The sequence below is a fragment of the Myotis daubentonii genome, chromosome 17 (assembly GCF_963259705.1).
Source record: "Myotis daubentonii chromosome 17, mMyoDau2.1, whole genome shotgun sequence".
NCBI lineage: Eukaryota > Metazoa > Chordata > Mammalia > Chiroptera > Vespertilionidae > Myotis > Myotis daubentonii.
In genome coordinates this window covers 980,814-1,002,590 of record NC_081856.1, presented here as the reverse complement: position 1 = coordinate 1,002,590, position 21,777 = coordinate 980,814, and the positions used below count along the sequence as shown (strand labels likewise).

The 21,777-nt window shown below is 51.4% G+C and overlaps 1 protein-coding gene across 1 annotated transcript; it reads right to left on the bottom strand.

Annotated features, from left to right (window-relative positions):
* Positions 1–184: 184 nt before the first annotated feature.
* TMEM64 (transmembrane protein 64) lies at positions 185–14,448 on the bottom strand. The gene is made up of 4 exons (XM_059673039.1): positions 14,430–14,448; positions 13,803–14,296; positions 7,878–8,033; positions 185–2,153 (listed from the first exon to the last, which is right to left on the bottom strand). The coding sequence occupies exons 1-4, from the start codon at positions 14,446–14,448 to the stop codon at positions 2,010–2,012; spliced, it is 813 nt and encodes a 270-aa protein (XP_059529022.1). The 3' UTR covers positions 185–2,009.
* Positions 14,449–21,777: the final 7,329 nt, after the last annotated feature.

The window sequence follows — 21,777 nt, the reverse complement described above, 5'->3', positions numbered from 1 at the left end:
GGATTCTCAATGACTGGAGGCAGGATGTGATCACCATGAGAAATCCTGTGGCAGTGTGGTGCTGCCCGAGGGGAGCAGAGTGGTCCCGCCCAGGGCACCACGCGTGGCGCTGTCCACTCGGGGCTGGAGAGAAAGGAAGGGTGGCTTCACGCTCGTGTCTTAGAAACAGCACATCCACACGATCTTAAGTAAAAATGGGTGATTTATTATATAAAATGATTGGCAGCATACAGAACAATCATTTCTCGTTCACCTTGACATGTTTATTTGAAGTGCCAGGCAACAGTTGGAAGAGCAGGTTATGAACTACCAAAAGGTTTATGTTTGGGGAAATTATTCAAGTTACGAAATGCTAAGTAAATAAATGCACTTCAAATACATAAAGTGCACACAAGTTTGAGAGTAATAACCTTAGATGAATGATTCCTTCAACAAACTAACCAACGAAGAGCACAAGAAAAGTCAAGTTAGACATGGACCAAATGTATTGCTCATTGTAAAATCATTAAAAAACAAACAAAACAAGGAACTAAACAAGTAATTAGGATTCAAAAAAGAATAAGAATATTCCAATCTATGCGTTTTTCTATCGATAAAGACAATGTGGAGGCTGCCCACGTGCTGCAGGCCTGCTGCCTGCGCTGAGGCCGGGGCAGACGCTGGCCGAGCCCGTTCCTGGTGGGCGAGAGCGCGATGTGCTGGAAGGAAGAACACTGCGCTTGCCCCTGCACAGAGAACTTACCCACTGAGCACGCTCCGCACAGGACAGGACGACGCTGCTTCTGAAGGCGCTTCCCCCAGGAGCGCACCAGGCAAAGGCTCCACCAATGGCCAGGCAAGTGGGAGTCTCTAGGTTGGGATCTTCTTGCCAAACTGAGATATGAACCAGAAAACCTGGATCCCATCTATAATCTTAGTTGTAAAAAACAAACAAAAAAACCCACCGAATCTTTAAATTCACAATCTTTGAATTCACAGATGTCAGGTGGTGCGTGAGTGCACATGCCCTCTGAGCCCAGGGGAGTCCCCGTGCGCCCCCACGAGGGCTCCCAGCACCGCTCACAGTTCAGGGTCCTGAGTCTGATCAGAGAAAAGCAGCTGGGAAGCAAACAGCGAGCCTGCTCCACAGCCAGCCACTGACACACGGCGGGCCCGAGGCTCACATCGTATTTACAGTTTAAAGCTGCAGACAATGGGGACAAGGACATAAGAACTTCAGTGGAATCACAAACATGATTTTAAAGCTTGTTTTTAAAAAAGGGTGTTTGGATCCAATAAGGCCACCTGAGTGACACCTTCAATGACAGCAAGCCCACCATTTTAAAGGGAAAACATTTTTATTTCAAAACCTAACGATGACAATAAAAAGAAAGTGTTCAGTGAAATGGTTGGGTAAACGGCGTGCGACGGCCTCTGAGGAGGAGCGGGGAGCGCACAGCGGCCCCAGGTCTGCGCTGACCTGTCGGCCTTGAGGCTCCGGCGTCACTGCCCGGGGCGGAAGAGTGGTGAGAGCACTTCAGCCCTGACGGGGACCCTGGGCCTGACCGGCACACGTGCCACGACGCCTGCTGGCGGGCCACGGTCAGCCCGAAGCCAGCATCTGCTTCTAACCGGGAATAAACAGAGAAGCCACCAAACCAAACCACTCTGCTCACCCTTCTGGAAAGCGGCCGGGCAAAGGGCACGCATTTTGTGAGCAGGACGGAGGCAGGCGGCTCCCAGACTTTGTAAGAGGACTGGCCAGCACACCTCGGGTCATGCTCTGCTCACAAGTCCCCGGAGAGGAGACACCACAGAAGTGCAGCCCAAAGGCCTCTGCGGGGCGACCGGGTCGCCGTGAGCCAAACCAGCCACTCGCCCGCAGACAGAAGTCCTCGCCTCAGAAAAGCAGAGCCGTTAAAACCAGCCCTGTTTGTGCCACAGAACATCGGGCCGGCTCTGCTCGGGGGGACGACACCCGGACGGCACCAGGCTGCCGAGCATGCGCTCAGGGGTTCCCGCGTAGGGGGTCACACGACATCGATGCCGCTGTCCGGCTGCCCGCTGCTCACCAGCGGGGCTTCCAGTTCCACTTCACAGGTGACAAGAGCCGCCTTCAGCTCCACTTGCGCTCGATGGACCACATAGAACATGAGGCCGATGCTGATGAGAACCTGCGAATCAAACAGAGCCAGTGAGCATCTCACCCTGGAAGGAAGGGGGGAGAACGCCCATGGAGACTTGGCTTAGGAATGTTTCCAACAGGGCGCTTCTCAAACACGCGCAGGGGGGACTTTCGGCCGTTCACACGCCTGTCATCTATTCTCCCCTCGGCCGTCTGCTGGGGTGGGGCCGACAGCTACAGGTGACCAGGACTTGCCTGGGAAGCACACGCAGGAAAGCGCCCCACCAGCCCACACGCGACATCATGTCAAGCCCGTCCCTTTAACTAAAAAGCTTCCCCAAGGATTGAAATGTGCGCAGCAGAGGGAACGCGGGCTGAACTCGTAACATGCCTGACTGGCCGGTCTCTGCACACCTGGCCCTGCCCACAGGCGCCTGGGCTCTGAGAAGCACCACCACTTGCAAACGAAATACCTGGTGCAGCCACACTTGGAACCATGAACAACCACGTGAGAAATGAAATGCCAGTAAGTTTCAAAGATTAACACAGGACATGAATGCATGTCCTTAGGAACAAAACCAAAGGAAACCATGATGATGGTGGAAATGCTGGTCACATCACCCATCTGCAGGCTGAGCCAGCCCTTCCAGGAACAGGCTCAGCTGTAGGTAACACCGACAGCTCCGAGCGAGCGCCTTCCCTTTTTGCTGTGGTGGTGGTTTTTCAGAAATGCCGAGTTGAGAAAGATTTGCTTCCCCCCATCTGTATCCTGAGGTAAGTTCCCAGCTCCCGTGGGGTGAGACATGGTGGGAAAAGAAGATCCTGCACGTTCAGACGCTCCACTGACCGCTCCGCGCTGCCCCGTCCTGGGTAGGACTGCACGCAGCACCCTGCGAGTCTTGAGGAAGACGTGTGGACGAGGAGTTCTAACTACTCACACATAACGTAGAGGAAAAGAGGTTTCAAATGGATTACTCGTTTTCAGGAAACTGGAGAAGCAAAATGTGCTTAAATTTATACTGAAAAAATACTGAGAATGCAGAGTACACCAGAATCTTATAGGGCCTCAGGATGAGTCTAAACAAATGACTCCACAGACAGAAGGCATAGAAAGCTTAATGTGACTTGCAGTCATAAAAACAAACCAACTATAATAACTCTAAACCTAGATTCAGGTTACCTAAAAAAAATATACAGCTCTGAAGGCAAAGGATAAAATAAAAATACTGGACCCCCTGAACAGCAAAATCATTGCCAAGTTTTCTTGCCGAGTCCTTCCGCTGACACGTCTCCTGTGGGCTCACAGGCCGACTGCTCACTGTCGTGTGCACAGGCGCGTTGTCCCTACAGTACATGGCACCTCAGAACCTGGGAACAGCGCCACTGACAGAACATCTGTGACCTGACACCACATGTCAATAATAGCATGAATCAAAACAAGTGGGTCACCATCTCGCTAGCACTACCTATCAGCCGACCACTGTCCCTGGTCATGAGCGTGGCCAGCCCCTAATGCCCACAGCTCCGCGTCTGCCTGCAGCTGCCACCGCAGACAGATGCCAGCTGCTGGTGTGCTGACACACTAGTGCTCAGGGACCAGAGGTGGGAATCTTGATTTGGAGCACCTGCCATTCCTGTGGTGTAAATATTTCTGCCATGATTAGTTTCACGCCAGCTATGTGCCGTCACTGAGGCAAGCAATGCGAAGGATATGTCCAAGGTGGGCTTGAAATAATAAAAATACAAACTTCCTAGGGTTTTGGTGGGAATTAAATGAGTTCAACTATATGGCAAGTAAAGCACTCAATAAAGGCTAGCTGTCCTTCATCATCTTACTAGATCGTCAAAGTTTATGATGATTTTCTATTTTGGTAAATCTCAGGAATAAAATGTATCATAACTAAATAAACAAATTAACTCTTCCTGTATGCAATTTAAATGCACTAAATAAATGAGCCTACATACAGAACTTTTCTCTTTTATCAACCTCTTATTAGGTGTATCGGTTAATAATGGCGGATTTTGTAATCAAAGAAAACATGATAATTTTAAGAGAAACATTAAAGATGCTCTATTCAAAGTAATGTCCATCGCTAGCTCCACATTTCCCCCATCTTTCAGGTAATTTGTGGATACCGTCCCAATAGAACTTTTCTTGTTTTGTGGCAAACCATTCAGAGACCCAATTTTCCACTTCTTCGTACGTTTTAAAGTGCTGCTCAGAAAGTGCGTGTGCCATCGATCGGAACAAGTGGTCATCTGAAGGAGCAAGGTCTGGTGAATACAGCGGGTGGGTTCATACTTCTCAGGCAAGATCTTTTAACGTGTCTTTAACTGGTGTTGAAGTGTGTGATGGTGCGTTATCATGAAGCAAAATTACTTTGCCATGGCTTCTGGCCCATTCTGGTCATTTCACGATCAAAGTGTGATTCAAGTTGATTATTTGTTGTTGGTAGCGATCAGTACTAACGGTTTCACCTGGTTTTAGAAGCTCATAATACACCACACCTTCCTGATCCCACCAAACGCAGAGCATTGTCTTCTTCCGAAGCGATTTGGCCTTGCAGTCGATGTTGGTGGTTGACCTGCATCAACCCATGATTTTGTGCGTTTGGGGTTCTCAAAATAAATCCACTTTTTCATTGCCAGTCCCAATTCTATGCACAAAAGACTTTCTTTTGTGCCGTTGAAGCAACATTTTACTGATGACTTTTTGGTTTTCCATCTGTCTTTCGTTCAGTTGATGTGGCACCCATTTTCCTTCCTTTAAAATCTTTCCCAGAAACCAAGATGGCGGCATAGGTTAACGCTGGAGATTGCTGCCCTCGAACAACCACTTCAGAGATATAACTAAAGGACAGAACCACAGGAAGGCTGGCTGAGTGGAAATTCTACAACTAGGAGGAAAGAGAATATCATACCCAGACTCAGAGGAGGCGCAGTGCTGAAGTGAAATACTCAGGTGCGGAGTGTGTGCACACGGAGCGGACTGGAGGCGGAGGGCGCGGTTGTTGTTTTCAATCGGGAGGGAGTTTCAGGTTCTGAGCTCCAGATCCGGGCGAGTCTCTAGGGACCCAGACTCAAACGGGAGAAGCGGGACTGTCTGGCTTCGGTTGGAACTCGAAGGCAGCTTTCTCTCCGAAGTTTGCAGCCATTGCTGGGACTCTGAGAGGCAGAGCCCCTGGGGAAGGAACTGAGAGCAGCCATAACTGCTCGCTCCACCTGCCCTGTAGATCCCCGGGGACCCGCCCCGCCCAAGCCCTGCACAGAACCATTTTCCGGATAGCCTCAGGCAAACGCTAGATTAGCACCGCCCTAGAGATCCAGCACAGAAGCCCTCCCACTGCAGACACAGCGGACTCTCATAGCCAGTTAGCCTGGAGGTCAAATCACTCCCGGTATTGCCGACATCAATCAAGGCTTAAAGGCAACAAGACTGCGCACAAAGACCACTAGGGGGTGTACCAAGAAAGCATAAAAAATGCGGAGACAAAGAAACAGGACAAAACTGTCAATGGAGGATACTGAGTTCAGAACCACACTTTTAAGGTCTCTCAAGAACTGTCTAGAAGCCGCCGATAAAGTTATTGAGATCCTCAAGAAATCTAATGAGACCCTGGATGTTGTGATAAAGAACCAACTAGAAATTAAGCATACACGGACTAAAATAACAAATATTATACAGACTCCCAACAGCAGGCCAGAGGAGCGCAAGAATCAAGGCAAAGATTTGAAATGCGAAGAAGCAAAAAACACCCAACCAGAAAAGCAAAATGAAAAAAGAATCCGAAAATACAAAGATAGTGTAAGGAGCCTCTGGGATAGCTTCAAGCGTACCAACATCAGAATTATAGGGGTGCCAGAAGATGAGAGAGACCAAGATATTGAAAACCTATTTGAAGAAATAATGACAGAAAACTTCCCCCACCTGGTGAAAGAAATAGACTTACAAGTCCAGGAAGCGCAGAGAATCCCAAACAAAAGGAATCGAAAGAGGACCACACCAAGACACATCATAATTAAAATGCCAAGAGCAAAAGACAAAGAGAGAATCTTAAAAGCAGCAAGAGAAAGAAACCCAGTTACCTACAAGGGAATACCCATACGACTGTCAGCTGATTTCTCAACAGAAACTTTGCAGGCCAGAAGGGAATGGCAAGAAATATTCAAAGTGATGAATACCAAGAACCTACAACCAAGATTACTTTATCCAGCAAAGCTATCATTCAGAATTGAAGGTCAGATAAAGAGCTTCACAGATAAGGAAAAGCTAAAGGCGTTCATCACCACCAAACCAGTATTATATGAAATGCTGAAAGGTATCCTTTAAGAAGAGGAAGAAGAAGAAAAAGGTAAAGATACAAATTATGAACAACAAATATGCATCTATCAACAAGTGAATCTAAGAATCAAGTGAATAAATAATCTGATGAACAGAATGAACTGTTGATTATAATAGAATCAGGGACATAGAAAGGGAATGGACTGACTATTCTTGGGGGGAAAGGGGTGTGGGAGATGCGGAAAGAGACTGGACAAAAATCGTGCACCTATGGATGAGGACAGTGGGTGGGGAGTGAGGGCGGAGGGTGGGGCGGGAGCTGGGAGGAGGGGAGTTATGGGGGGAAAAAAAAGAGGAACAAATGTAATAATCTGAACAATAAAGATTTAATTAAAAAATAAATAAATAAATGAATAAATAAATCTTTCCCATTGCTTGTAAATGATCAGAAATTGTTTGCTGAGCAACGTTTAATCTTTCTGCAAGTTGTTTTAGAGTTTGACACGCATCTTCATCCAATAATGCTTGTCATCGTTGGTCTTCAAACTTTTTCGGTTGACCTGGACGTTCTTTGTCTTTCACATCAAAATCATCACTTTTAAAGCATTTAAGCCAGCATTCACAAGTATCTTGAGATGGAGCATGTTCACCATAAGCTTCCCAAAGTATACGATAACTTTTTCTTCTAAAGAAAGTAATGAATTAAAACTTCCCGCAAACGCTCTTTTTTTGGCACGAAATTCGACATTTTTAAGCGTAAAAATATCTATGATGTTAACACCTTCAGCAAATTTGACATATGAAGTTTTGAAGCTTGCTGTCAATACAACAAACTAGCATACATATCAAATCGCATATATATCAACATATGTGTAACTCCATCTATTGAAAAAAATCCGATTACCTGGTACATCTAGTATATGGTATTACATGTTCCCCAAACTATATTACAATTTCCATGATAATAATCCATTATACAAATCTTATTTAGATTTGTAGCAGAAATCTTTACTTTTTAGAAAGCAATACTTTCTAAAAAATGTTTGCTCTACATCAAATTATACCAGAAAAGATATATATAACCAATACAATATTCTAAGAAATAGAAGAGTTCAATAATTTGAAGATAAAGTAACTAAGATAAAGCCAACCCCACCAAATCTCACTAAAATGACTTTCAGAAACAGTATTAACACTTCACACTAACTCAGAATAGAGTATTTGGTTTAGTGCTGACTGTGAAAATAATCACCAAAGAAAGAACCCGGTTTTTGTCATTCCTTTTTAAGATCATCTTCAATTCAGTTCTATACACTTCCTTATAGCCACACAATTAAAATGTAAATGTTGTCAAAATATTACGTATGATTGAAAGAACAAGAAAATACACAAAAAGCAAAAATCTTAAATTATTTTCAATAAAATCTGTTAGTTTTAATCAGCAATATTTTACAAGAGGGAAAAAAAGACAACGCTTGGCCTTAAACTCACCTGTAAACAAAAAACAACATATCCACTAACAGTCTGCTCCGCAATAACATCTTCCATGGTCCGCAGCGTGGTGCCCAGGTATGAGTTCAGGAGCTGGGTGGGCAGCAGCCCCGCAGAGGACGCCAGCAGGTAGCTGGGTAAGGGGAGCTCGGTCATCTGCAAGACCAAGGGAAAGGGAAGGGTGACTCATCAGGAACGCCTTCACCTCACACAGAACTGTGCACAAGTCTGGCGAGTGGATTCCCCCTGGAAGCAGGGAGAGCTGAAATACTTTCCAAGGATCTGAGTTTTAAAAATGATTATAAAAGGAATACATGCAGAATGAAGATTTAGAATAAAATGAAGTTTAAAATGTTTTAACATTCTATTTTTCTACCACTGAAAGGTAACATGTGTGACTCTCTCTTCTTCCATGAACAAGAAATGTGCACACGGTTGCTCTGTCAAGCCTCCTCTGGTCACCCCTTCACGAGCACATGAGCAGCACTGTCCTGGCTCTGGAGCCACAGACCCAGCGGCTTCCGGGGTGAGCGCGCCGCCAGCTACCTCTGAGCATCCATCAGCCTCTTCCTCTGGGAAATGAGGGTAAAACCACCTCCCTGCATAGCTATTGTTAGGATCAGAAAGGTGTGAACAATATCTAGCAAATGCCCAGCTCACAACTGACACGCAGCAAAGGCAGTCATGCTACCGCTGTGTGCTGCGGCTGCATGCATCACTTTGTGTGTCTCACTGTGGACATGTGATCATGTGCTTCTTTTTCTGCCACTACAGATAAAAACCCAGCTGTAAGGGACAGTTGTTTGCACACTAACCAGTATAGGAGGCAGAGTCTAAACTACGCCGCCAAACCTCTCAGTACTCGTGCCCTGTGCGACCTGTGCCGGGCACGGCTGCTCCTGGCACTTCTTCCGGCCAACAGACTTCCAGCTCTCCTTCCAGCAGGCAAGTAGCTCCCTGGGGAGGCCTGCCTGGAGGCAAATTCTCTACAGCCAGGCTTGGAGTTGACTGCAGGTGTGGAGAGAGCTGCACCCCAGGCCAGCATCCTACACAGGGACCCCCAACCACAGAACCTGCGAGGCGATGCTTATTAAGCTGCTCAGTTTTGGAATGATCTGTTACACAATAAATGTATTTCCATTTTTCTAGGATAAATCACTAGGAGTGGACCCATTGGATCGAATTATAAAAACTTTTCCCAAAAAAGTCCAGTGACTGTATGCCTGTCAGTAAGCAATGCATTCGTGTCCTTTCTATCACAGCAACCTCAATAACGTTTCAACCCTGAGTTTGACAGGGGTAAAATGGTCTCATCAGCACTATTTAATACAATTGATATTAGTATTAAAGTATGGCTTTATTTGTTCACATTTGCCCATTTGTTAATTGGAACACTACGTATTTTTCTTATGTATTCATTAGAGCTGTTTATGTAGTAAGGGCAACCTTTTAACTATCATATGTGGCAAATATTTTCCTCTATAGTATCCCTTATGTTTTGACATATAATTGTTTCTACATCTGTGTGTGATCCAGTATTACCTATCTTTTCCTCTGATTTCTCCATTGCTTTCAGCTTTAGAAAGTCTCTTCAGATCCCCATGTTAGTTTTTACCCGTATTTTTTTTGTAATTGTCTTTTCCTTTGTAGCATTTACCACTTATTCCTTCTAAAATTTATTTGGCTTAAATGTAAGAATATAAAGGAGAGGGAATATCCTATTCCCGCCCTTCCTCCATAGCCAATCTTCCTAGCATTACTTGTGGAATTAACTTCTGCAGTGACTTGTGATGCTGACTTTATTAGAAATGAAGTAACTGTATGTAAAAGGAGCCATTTGGGGCTCTAATGTGGCCCACTGATATCCTAAATCTTGTATTGTAAACCTTTCATTTCTCTCCTTTGAAAAATTGCCATAACTAGTCTTACAGATAAATTTGAGGAGTACTATGTCATTCAAAGAAAGTAGTCAATTATATATATGATTAAGGTATATTATAAATTAAACTGGATAGAGCTGAAACCTCCAGAATATTTAGCACTTATCCAAAATGTTTCTGTAATTTCTCAGAATTTTTACACCTTCCTAAAGTTTAGTAGTTTTATTTATGTACATCATGCATGTTATTCACTTATTTCTAAGCACTTCATGTTGCTGCTACTGCCATTAATTCTGAGAATAACTGTCCCATGTACCCACCTCGGTGTGACAGTGAGACCTAGTAGACCTGGTACCAACAGTGTAACCGAGAGCTCCCCTTCACCCACTCCTGCTTTGGGTTAAGCCGCGTCCACCTGTTCACAGATGATCCACTAGAGGCCACTCTGCTGGTTTGGAAGGTCACTCACAACTCCCATAACAGACTCACATCTGCACCCCAAGGTCTTGGTGGCGCCCACAGACAGCAAGGTAGACACAGCTACCTGCCAGGAACCAGAACAACACAGCCAGCCCCAGAGGCCAAGCAGATGCAACACCAGTGCAGAGCATTAGAGTGAGTGGGACCAACCAGCTGCAGCGACAGGGCAAGGGCGGCCCGAGGAGGAGGCACAGGGAAAACTCTGCAAGCTGCATCTGGGCTGGCAGGCAGGTGAGAGGGGGCAGGTGGGAAGGGGCAGGTTGGAGGAGACAGGTGGGAGGTGGGAAGGGACAGGTGGGAGGCAGGAAGGGGCAGGTGGGAGGAGGCAGGTGGGAGGTGGGAAGGGACAGGTGGGAGGAGGGAAGGGGCAGGTGGGAGGTGGAAAGGGGCAGGTGAGAGGAGGCAGGTGGGAGGTGGGAAGGGGCAGGTGGGAGGCAGGAAGGGACAGGTGGGAGGAGGCAGGTGGGAGGTGGGAAGGGGCAGGTGGGAGGTGGGAAGGGGCAGGTGGGAGGAGGCAGGTGGGAGGTGGGAAGGGGCAGGTGGGAGGTGGGAAGGGGCAGGTGGGAGGTGGGAAGGGGCAGGTGGGAGGCAGGAAGGGACAGGTGGGAGGAGGCAGGTGGGAGGTGGGAAGGGGCAGGTGGGAGGTGGGAAGGGGCAGGTGGGAGGTGGGAAGGGGCAGGTGAGAGGAGGCAGGTGGGCGTCTCTAGGAAGAGTTTGACCAGGACACTGGCGGGAAAGCAGGGGTTGTGTCCAGGCACACGCTGGGGACCCTGGGAAGCATGACAGGACACTAGGTGACACAGGTAGGGGCCCTGGGGGACACTGGGGGTCTAGTTAAGGAATGACGTGAATGGGGCCAAATTTGAGGAGGGTTCCTGTTAGTTTGGAGCAATCACTGGAAAGGAGAACTTCCTTTAGAATAAACTTGTCAAGTACATAAGTAAATATGACAAAATGATCTTACATTGCAGCTAGTAATAAAACATTGTATGTTTTGGAAGTTATCTCTAAAATAAATATTTAAGTTACAAAATATCAGAATGCGAAGAATCATTCCAGAGTCTAAATGTAATGAAGTTTCTCTGAATAGTTAAAAAGATCTTCTTTATAGAGTATGGCAAAGTATAGGTTTATAATTTTTACTCATTCAACAAAAATTTATCAAATGCCTTCTACACATGAGGCCGCACCCTAAGCAGAGATAAAGATATAAAGATGGGAAACCATAGCGGCCCGCTGGTCACTGTGAGTCACTTTGCAGTTTCCTTAACAAGTGCCCATTACGTTCAGGAAAAGGTCACGAAAACCGTCTGTAACATTCACTCCCCATGTTACAGAAGAAAAGCAGTGCATTACCACATGCAGTGGCTAGAAAAACACACTAAAATGTTAATGATTATTTTCTTCTTCAAGTAAAGATAATTTGTACTTTTCAAAGTTTTTACAATGAACTTATTTTGTAGACAGAACAAAACCTGTTAAAATAAATTTTAAAAAGGTGCCTGCTTTTAAAGGCTTTTTTAATCGAGGAAGGGTAATAAGACATGCGTGTGCATGTTACTATGACACAACAGGCTAGAGAGAGACCTGTGAGCTGCAAGCCCAGGAGCCAGGTCCCTGGGAAACGCAGCTCTTCTCGGCCCAGCAGGCTGGTGAGCCCACGCCTCTCCATGCACCTGCGCGTGCTGGGCGGGTCACTTCCCACTCCGCCGCCCAGGCTTTCGCTGTTGGGGGTCAGGGTTGATGTGAGCATTAAATTAAATAAGGTGCCGGGTGGAAGAATGGGGCCTTCACTTAGTAAGCGCACTATAAATAGTTATTAAATTAAAAAAAAAACTCTAGGTATCAATGTTCTCATCTTGAAATGCATGGGATGGAGAGAAGGAAATAGTAAATAATAAGCAAACCCCATTTTATCACAGCTATGCCGCAGGTGTTACACACATTACAACAGAAAGTACAGCTCAGAAGAATAACTAACATAACTCCTCTCTAAAATCAATCAATAAAAAACATATTGAATAAATAATAAGTAAAATACAGGAAGGGAAGAAGAAAACGAGAAATATGCCTGGACAGGAGAGCAGCAGCGGGAGGCCACGCAGCCCTGTACAAAGTACAACTTCTTACTCACATATTTAATATGTTAGACACTTAAAAAATACCTTTTAAGTTAACAGACCCCTACTCCTTATTGCAGGCACAGAACTACACTAGGGACTAAAGACACCATGAAGAAGCAGAGCCCTGTGGCGATCCTATCAGCAGACTACAGTGCAAAGTTTGACTCTGTCACTCATTTACTACCTGTGACCCTGAGCAGCAGCAGGGCGGGTCACAGGCCCGAGGGCAGGCTGGCTAAGCCAGCTCTGCGCGCTCACCGAGGGGTCCTCGCAGCAATCCTAGGAACAGGCACCGCGGCGTTCCCGTGTTACCCATGAGCATCTGACCCAGAGACAGAAAGAACTGAATAGCAGGCACCGCAAGGGGCGGGAAAGGTGCAAAGTTCACCAGGACAGCGGCGACCTAGGCAAGCTAGCGATGGAGCCCCGGCTCCTGAGTCCCAGCCTTCACTCTCTGAGGCCCGAGTGCAGGGCCTTCACGCTCACACTTCACACTGTAGCGGCCGAGGCCCTACCACCTACGGTCAGCACCAGGCCTCCGCCGAACTCGTCCACAGCCACTGAGGCTGCTGTTAGAGAAAACACAAGATTTGCAAAAGGATTTCAAAAGAAAAAATTAATTTTGTCACCAAGTTAAGCTATTTAGAATTAGCCTTAATACACAAGTTTATAGAGACTAAAAATGACTTCTTTTCTAAACAAAACAATGTGTTTGTTTAGAAACTATAACATGCAGGCCCTCTTGTGGCTTCGAAGCTGTCTCTCTGCCGCCACAGTCTGCAAACTCCGAGCATCACCTAACTGGGGGCCTTGTGAACTGGTTCCACCACTTCCGCTCACAAAGGTGAAGCAGGGGCAGGTGGCTGGAAACGTGTCCATGTTCCCGCCTCGGCAGGAGCGTGAAGAGGGGCCAGCACGCTCGCCTCCCGCCACTGGCTTCCAGCTGACCGCAGTGCACAGGGCAGGTCTGGGGGCGCGAGAAGGGCGTGCGCCTGGGCACGGGGACCTGGGGTTTCAGAGTGAAGTTCCTTCTCAGAAAGATGGCAGGAGGTCCTACCTCTTCACACTGCATTAAAGCAAGTACGGGCGCCGGAGGCCTATTCAGTGAGGAAGCTTAAAAGTGTGGGTCTGCCGCTACGGCCCCCTGCTCGCGGGTCACGGAACCCTGGAGTCAGGATGCAGGCGACAGAGAAGGCTGCGTGCGGCCCTGGCTCCCAGAGAAGTAAGGTGGCAAACGGACATTTCCCTCCATCTGCACTCAGAGCAGCAAGTTCGGTTTTGACCAAAACCTGCGAAAAGGGGGCATTCTGCTCCGCCAGACCTCCCGCTGGGGCCTGGCCGATCGGCTTGACCGTGAGCGCCCAGGGAGTCCTGGCCCCTGCCGCTGTCACCTCCCGGGCACTGACCACACGGGCGCCCTCCCCGCGGGGACCGACACTCACCGAGAACACCGCGTTCTGCAGCCCGAACGGGATGGGCGTCAGTCGGGCCAGCGCCACCACCTTGAGGCCGCCGGCGCCCTGCACCACGCGGACGACGGCGCTGAGCCGCTCGCTGCCTCGCACCCGGGCCGCCACGCGCGCCGCCAGCAGCCGCCGGCAGACCCCGTGCGCCAGGCCGGTGCCGAGCAGCGCGCCCGCGGCCACGAGCGCCAGGCCCGGCGCGAAGCCGTACAGGTAGCCGGCGGCCACGCTCAGCGCCAGGTAGCCCCAGGCGCAGGGGAAGGACACGGCCACGAAGCCCAGCGCGAAGAGCAGCGGGCCCAGCGGCGGCGGCAGGCCCTCGGCCCAGCGCAGCAGGTGCCGCAGCGCGCGGCGGGCCAGCGCCAGCGAGGCCAGGCCCAGCGCCGCCAGCGCGCAGCCCAGCGCCAGGCCCCGGCCGCAGCGCGCGCGCCCCACCGCGGCCAGCCGCCCCCGGGTCGTCCCCGGGCCGCGCGCTCAGCGGCAGCTCCGAGGCCGCGGGGCCGGGCGCCCAGACCGGGGTCCCCGTGCCCGCCCGCCCGCCCGCCGCAGGGCCCGGCAGCTCGGTGTGGCCCGCAGCTCAGCCGGGCAGCCCCTCTGCCGCGGCGCCCGGCAGGCGGCCCTCCATGGCGCGTCCGCTCGGGGCAGGAGGCCTGGCAGAGGCGGGCGGCGGGCGGCGGGCGGCGGGTCCCACCAAGAGTCAGAAACTCCGGCCCTCAGCGGTGCGCCCGCCCCTTTCCGGCCGGGGCGGGGCCACGGCGCGGGGCGTGGTCTGCGCGAACCGCCCTCTGGCTCCGCCCCCTGGACGTACGGCCCGCCCCTCGTGACGCACGGGCCGGGGGCGGGGTCGGCTGGGTCTCGGGTCCCAGCCGCCGGGCCCGTCCCGGGTCCCCCGGCCCCTGTCCCCTCCCTGCAGCCGGCGCGGGACAGACGCTCTGGGGACGGGCGGTGAGGTGCCGGCGGGAACACTGGGTGCGAGTGATGAGGGTCCCCGCCGATGGGGGTCTCCGGGCGGGAGACCACGGGAGACGGAGGCCGCCCGGGCGGAGTCGAGAGACGAGCGTCTACAGGTGGCGCCAGACTGGACGTGGGAAGCGGCCGAGGAGACAGACATGCCCCGCCGGGGGCTGAGGGGGGAGGCGGGGAAGGCGGGACAGCGGGGCGGCCGTCGCCGAGGGAAGGGGTGGAAGGTGAAGGCGTAAACGGTGACGGAAGGAGAGCTGACTTGGGGGGAGGACACAGTACAACAGACGCTGTGTATAGAATTGTTCACCTGAACCTACATAATTGTAATGTCACCCCAGTAAATTCAATTAAAATTCAATTAACACCGGGGTTTCTAATTCCGGGGGTAGTGCTGGGGCGGTGGTGGGCAGACGCAGACTTAGTCGTGCCCCTGAGACTGGAGAGTCCGCGCAACTCCACGCGCGATCATTGCCTTTGACACCGGACGGGAGCGCGCAGCAGGGAAAGCCCGGGTGGGCGTGCGCGTGTGCCCTGTTCTTGTTCAGGTTGCTGCACACGACCTCCCGGGACGCTCTCTGCCGCGGCATCCAGAGTGCCCCCGTGCCCTCGCATCTGCACCTTGGAGGGGGTGATGCCTCGCGATGGGCATTTAAAGGGAAGGAAATCTGGGCTGTTTTAAGCAGCTGAGGTCGGAGCGTTTTATTTGTCGCCTGAGCAGATCTCTGTCACTTCCGAGGGATGTGAATGACAGGCTATTTTACATGCAAGAAGGAGAGGCCGGAGCCCCCTCGTTACAAGGTGAGGCTGTGTGGACGTGTGAGCAGTTGTGAGGAACCCGGGCACCTCAAAAACAAGCGATTCTATTCCCTCCCCATCTTGTCTCTGTGCTTTCCCTCTTGTGGGCTGCCCTCTCGCGCGGACTGGTAAGCCTAACCCACATTTAGCAGGAGGACAGTCCAGTTACAAGAGCCTTTTGCTCTAAGCCCCGTCTGGGCTCCCCACCAGCCTATGGTTGGCTCCCTCTTATGCCAGGAGCTCCCCCTGACCCAATGGCCGTTCCCACACAAACTACACCTGCTCCCCTGGACTGGGAGCTCTGGGCCAGGCAACACGAACCCTAATGGGACCTTCTCAGCCTTGTCCCAGGACAATTTATTTTTCACAGAATTGTGAAAGTTCTACTTCACAAGAGGAAGTTACAGTCCCTTGTGAAGAGCGAACATGAGCTCCCTACAAGGCATGTGCCAGGGTGCCAAGAGGAGGATGGCGGGCACCAGGGAGGGCTGAGTCCAGGAGCTCGAGCGCGCTCCTGGCTGTGGCACTGGACACTCGGCCCTGCAGTCCTTCTCAGTCCCCTGCTAATTGCGAACATGACCTCTCTCCGCAGCTCCTTCCAGTGTCAGCTGTGGCGGAAACGCTCACCTGTCCAGCCTGGTCTGCCGCACTGCTTGCTGCCGGCGCCCCGCCCCTTCCCTGCACCGGCTTCCTCTCTGCCTTCGCTGCTCTTTGCATCTCTGACCAGAAGAAGTGGGCCTTGACGGGAAGGACCAGAGGACAGGGGCACCCCTGTGTCAGCTGTTTGCTTTAGCTGGTTATGGGAAGTTAGAGGCTGACCTGCAGACGGGACTTCCAGGTCAGAATTGTCCAAAGATTTGTGTTTCCAGTTTCAATTTCACAGAAAATAGAACCTCGGGGTTCAGTTAGAAAAGTGGTAGCGGATGACCCGCCACGCCTGGCAGTTCTGTCACTGTGACCGTGCAGGTGCTGTGAATGGAGAGCTGCTCACTACCCACCACGTTACCACCATCTGGGACATTAGGGAGAAAACCAGGATTGAATGTGCCCTTCATGTGTTTGTTTATGAAGAAAAAGGAAAAGTCAGATATTCCACTGCGATGAGGGACTGATGTTATTTCTACAGAAAAAATTCCTTCTTTTTGAAGCACCATATACAAAATCATATGTTCAATAGTACCAAGTACTTATGGTTTTTCAACTCTTCTCATAAATTAAGGCAGAAAGAAAATATGTGATTAGAGAACATTGTTAAAATTTGGGTTTTTGTCGAGACTCGTTCTTTGGGTACCTGTGAGGCAGAAGGCGCCCTCCGCTGACTGGGGCCTGGGGACCCGGCCGGGCACCCCTCACAGCTTCGTGCTTCCCGCTCTCAAACCCATGATCTCACCGAACAGGAGAAGAGGAGGCTCCGGCTCCAGTTAAAAGAAAGGAGTGAAAAGCGAACACAGGAGGAGGGCGTGTCTGCTCAGCCGCCAGGGAGCCGGTCCTCCCTCCACGCTCACAGGCACGGCTGCCGCCGGCGCTTTAGTGGACACTGGAGGGGAGACTCTGCCCCGAGGGCCGTCTTCCCATGTGAGAGGCAAACTGTGCAGCACGCGTGTTACACGCGACGGCACAGAGGAAGGGATGACGAGGTCTGGGAGTCGGGGACGCCCGCGGTTCTGCAGAGAAGGCGACCCTTGAGCTGGATGCTGGAAGGTGAGTAGACGCTTACTTATATCCTGCTCCTTCCAGGAGGAATTAAAGCGCTTGAGGAGTTGACAGGCCATGGAGTCCTGGGTAGCTTTTCGGAAGTGACAAAGCTCAGGTGTGTGTCCTGCCCCTGGCGGCAGGGAGGGCGTGGGGTGGGTCGGGTCGCTAATTGTATTTTGTCCTTTTGACCAGAAGAGTCACTTGCAGTTTGGGACTAAACTGAAAGTAAGTCCCTCTCCCCCTGGGACAGCGTGTTATCTTCCCTGTAACTACACATTGATCATAGCTTTGGCTGTGGCCTTTCAGGAGCTTTTCCGATTCACTGTGTTATGCTCACAAGTCATGTGGGAAATTAAAGCTTCCTGATACACTTGGTCCCTAAGGCGGTTACTAAGTAACTCCTTCTCCTCACCACCTGAGTCCTGACCAGCTGAGGGAGACACGGGAGTGGGAGGATGCAGGTCCGACTTCCTTCCCGATCGGGCCGATGGAGAAGGGCTTGGGATGGGTCAGAAGCTGCCTGTCCCACCCTCCCAACAGCCCGCGAGAGGGAAGGTTTGAGCCTGGAGGGCAGACCCACGTCAGCCATGCGGTCGCCCACCTGGCCACGTGGTTATTCTGTTGCCGTGTGGAGGAGGAAAGGAGTAGGGGATAGGGGACAAGCAGGGAAGGCAAATACTTATGGGAATCAGAGGATCAGCCACTCAGACGGATATGTTTTATAATAGAGTTTTCAATAGAAGAAAATAACAGTGTTTAACAGTGACTTCCAAACATTAGAAAAATCATTTATTCCTCTAAGACAGTGGTTCTCAACCTTCCTAATGCCGCGACCCTTTAATATAGTTCCTCATGTTGTGGTGACCCCCGGCAATAAAATTATTTTCGTTGCTACTTCATAACTGTAACTTTGCTACTGTTATGAATCGTAATGTAAATATCTGATATGCAGGATGTATTTTCATTGTTACAAATTGAACATAATTAAAGCATAGTGATTCATCACAAAAACAATATGTAATTATATATGTGTTTTCTGATGGTCTTAGGCGACCCCTTTGAAAGGGTCGTTCGACCCCCAAAGGGGTGGCGACCCACAGTTTGAGAACTGTGAGATTGGGCAGGAGTCCCAGGGAGCATGACCCAGCCTGTACCCTGAGTTCAGACTTCTGGCCTCCAAAACTGTCTAAGAAGAAACCTCTGTATTTTTTAAGCCACCCAGTTTGTGGCAATTGGCTGTGGCAGCTGAAACTAATGCACCTGCCTAACAAAATCGGATAATGAAGATAAAGAAGCTGAACATGAAGAATAAGGATCGTTTCTTGTCTTGTATGAAATGCTGACAAGAGCATAGAGTGCTCACGTAAACCTCTCCTTCCCTCCCCCCTTAGACCCCGGTGCCTGTGCCATGGGGAAAACTAGGCACAGCCCGCCTTCAGGATGTCACGGTCTCCTGGGAAGGGCTCCATGTACACAGAACACATGACTCATTTATAAAGAACTAAAATTTAAAAAACTGCAGCATTATAGGCTACTTGGCAATGAGAAATTCACCCACTGAGTTGGGACAAATACATTTGACCATCTAAGAAAATCAGGTATATAATTTGTCCCATTGTGGTAATTCTATCTGGGCAATATGATGAAAACTGTTATTAAAAAAGGTTCCTTGTATTTCTAAGGCAACACACTTTATGAAAAATTTCTTTAAATAAAATTCAACTGATTTAGTTAAATGTTTGTTAATAATTGATGATCTGAGAAATATGCCAGGAAGAAAAAAATCTGAAAGCTGTATTCTTAGGAAACATTACCACTAATGATCAATTAAAATGGAATAACATTTTAATGTGTAGGAGAAAAGGACTTGAAGAGGTAAACATTTTATGTATATTTTAGAAATATCTATTTTACTAAAAATACCAGGAAATCATATGAACACTCTTAATGTGATTTTTGCTCATTCCTTTGTGTTCTTTGGAAAAACATTCCTATAAAAATTAGCAAAATAAAGGGGAATATGGCTTGAATTATTTAAATATCAATAATTACAGGAATTAATACTGCTGTTTATAACAAAACTACTTTAGTATTTAAAAAGAAATACTATCTGTACATATAAAGAGGTAATATGCTAATTGTCCATTATGGTGTCCCAGTAACGACCAGTTTGCATATTGACAGACCAGCAGAAGGTGGGTGGCAGGAGCCAAGTTCCCGGGGCCTGAGGAGAGCGCCTGACAGGAGCTTGGACTGCAAAGAAGGAAGAGGAAGCGGCCACGGGGAGCTCTTCCAATCCCCCTGCACAGACACCCTACCCCAGCCCCCGCACCACTGGAGGGACAGACAGACACCCTACCCCAGCCCCCGCACCACTGGAGGGACAGACAGACACCCTACCCCAGCCCCTGCACCCCCAAGGGGACAGACAGACACCCTACCCCAGCCCCTGCACCTCCAGAGGGACAGACAGACACCCTACCCCAGCCCCTGCACCTCTGGGGGAACAGACAGACACCCTACCCCAGCCCCCGCACCACTGGAGGGACAGACAGACACCCTACCCCAGCCCCTGCACCTCCAGAGGGACAGACAGACACCCTACCCCAGCCCCCGCACCACTGGAGGGACAGACAGACACCCTACCCCAGCCCCCGCACCACTGGAGGGACAGACAGACACCCTACCCCAGCCCCTGCACCCCCAAGGGGACAGACAGACACCCTACCCCAGCCCCTGCACCTCCAGAGGGACAGACGGACACCCTACCCCAGCCCCCGCACCACTGGAGGGACAGACAGACACCCTACCCCAGCCCCCGCACCACTGGAGGGACAGACAGACACCCTACCCCAGCCCCTGCACCCCCAAGGGGACAGACAGACACCCTACCCCAGCCCCTGCACCTCCAGAGGGACAGACAGACACCCTACCCCAGCCCCTGCACCTCTGGGGGAACAGACAGACACCCTACCCCAGCCCCCGCACCACTGGAGGGACAGACAGACACCCTACCCCAGCCCCTGCACCTCCAGAGGGACAGACAGACACCCTACCCCAGCCCCCGCACCACTGGAGGGACAGACAGACACCCTACCCCAGCCCCCGCACCACTGGAGGGACAGACAGACACCCTACCCCAGCCCCTGCACCCCCAAGGGGACAGACAGACACCCTACCCCAGCCCCTGCACCTCCAGAGGGACAGACGGACACCCTACCCCAGCCCCCGCACCACTGGAGGGACAGACAGACACCCTACCCCAGCCCCCGCACCACTGGAGGGACAGACAGACACCCTACCCCAGCCCCTGCACCCCCAAGGGGACAGACAGACACCCTACCCCAGCCCCTGCACCTCCAGAGGGACAGACGGACACCCTACCCCAGCCCCCGCACCACTGGAGGGACAGACAGACACCCTACCCCAGCCCCCGCACCACTGGAGGGACAGACAGACACCCTACCCCAGCCCCCGCACCACTGGAGGGACAGACAGACACCCTACCCCAGCCCCTGCACCCCCAAGGGGACAGACAGACACCCTACCCCAGCCCCTGCACCTCCAGAGGGACAGACAGACACCCTACCCCAGCCCCTGCACCTCTGGGGGAACAGACAGACACCCTACCCCAGCCCCCGCACCACTGGAGGGACAGAAAGACACCCTACCCCAGCCCCTGCACCTCCAGAGGGACAGACAGACACCCTACCCCAGCCCCCGCACCACTGGAGGGACAGACAGACACCCTACCCCAGCCCCTGCACCTCCAGAGGGACAGACAGACACCCTACCCCAGCCCCCGCACCACTGGGGGAACAGACGGACACCCTACCCCAGCCCCCGCACCACTGGAGGGACAGACAGACACCCTACCCCAGCCCCCGCACCACTGGAGGGACAGACAGACACCCTACCCCAGCCCCCGCACCACTGGAGGGACAGACAGACACCCTACCCCAGCCCCTGCACCCCCAAGGGGACAGACAGACACCCTACCCCAGCCCCTGCACCTCTGGGGGAACAGACGGACACCCTACCCCAGCCCCCGCACCACTGGGGGAACAGACAGACACCCTACCCCAGCCCCCGCACCACTGGAGGGACAGACAGACACCCTACCCCAGCCCCTGCACCCCCAAGGGGACAGACAGACACCCTACCCCAGCCCCTGCACCTCCGGGGGGAACAGACGGACACCCTACCCCAGCCCCCGCACCACTGGGGGAACAGACAGACACCCTACCCCAGCCCCCGCACCACTGGGGGAACAGACGGACACCCTACCCCAGCCCCCGCACCACTGGGGGAACAGACGGACACCCTACCCCAGCCCCTGCACCCCCAAGGGGACAGACACACCCTACCCCAGCCCCTGCACCTCCGGGGGGAACAGACGGACACCCTACCCCAGCCCCCGCACCACTGGGGGAACAGACAGACACCCTACCCCAGCCCCTGCACCACTGGGGAAACAGACGGACACCCTACCCCAGCCCCC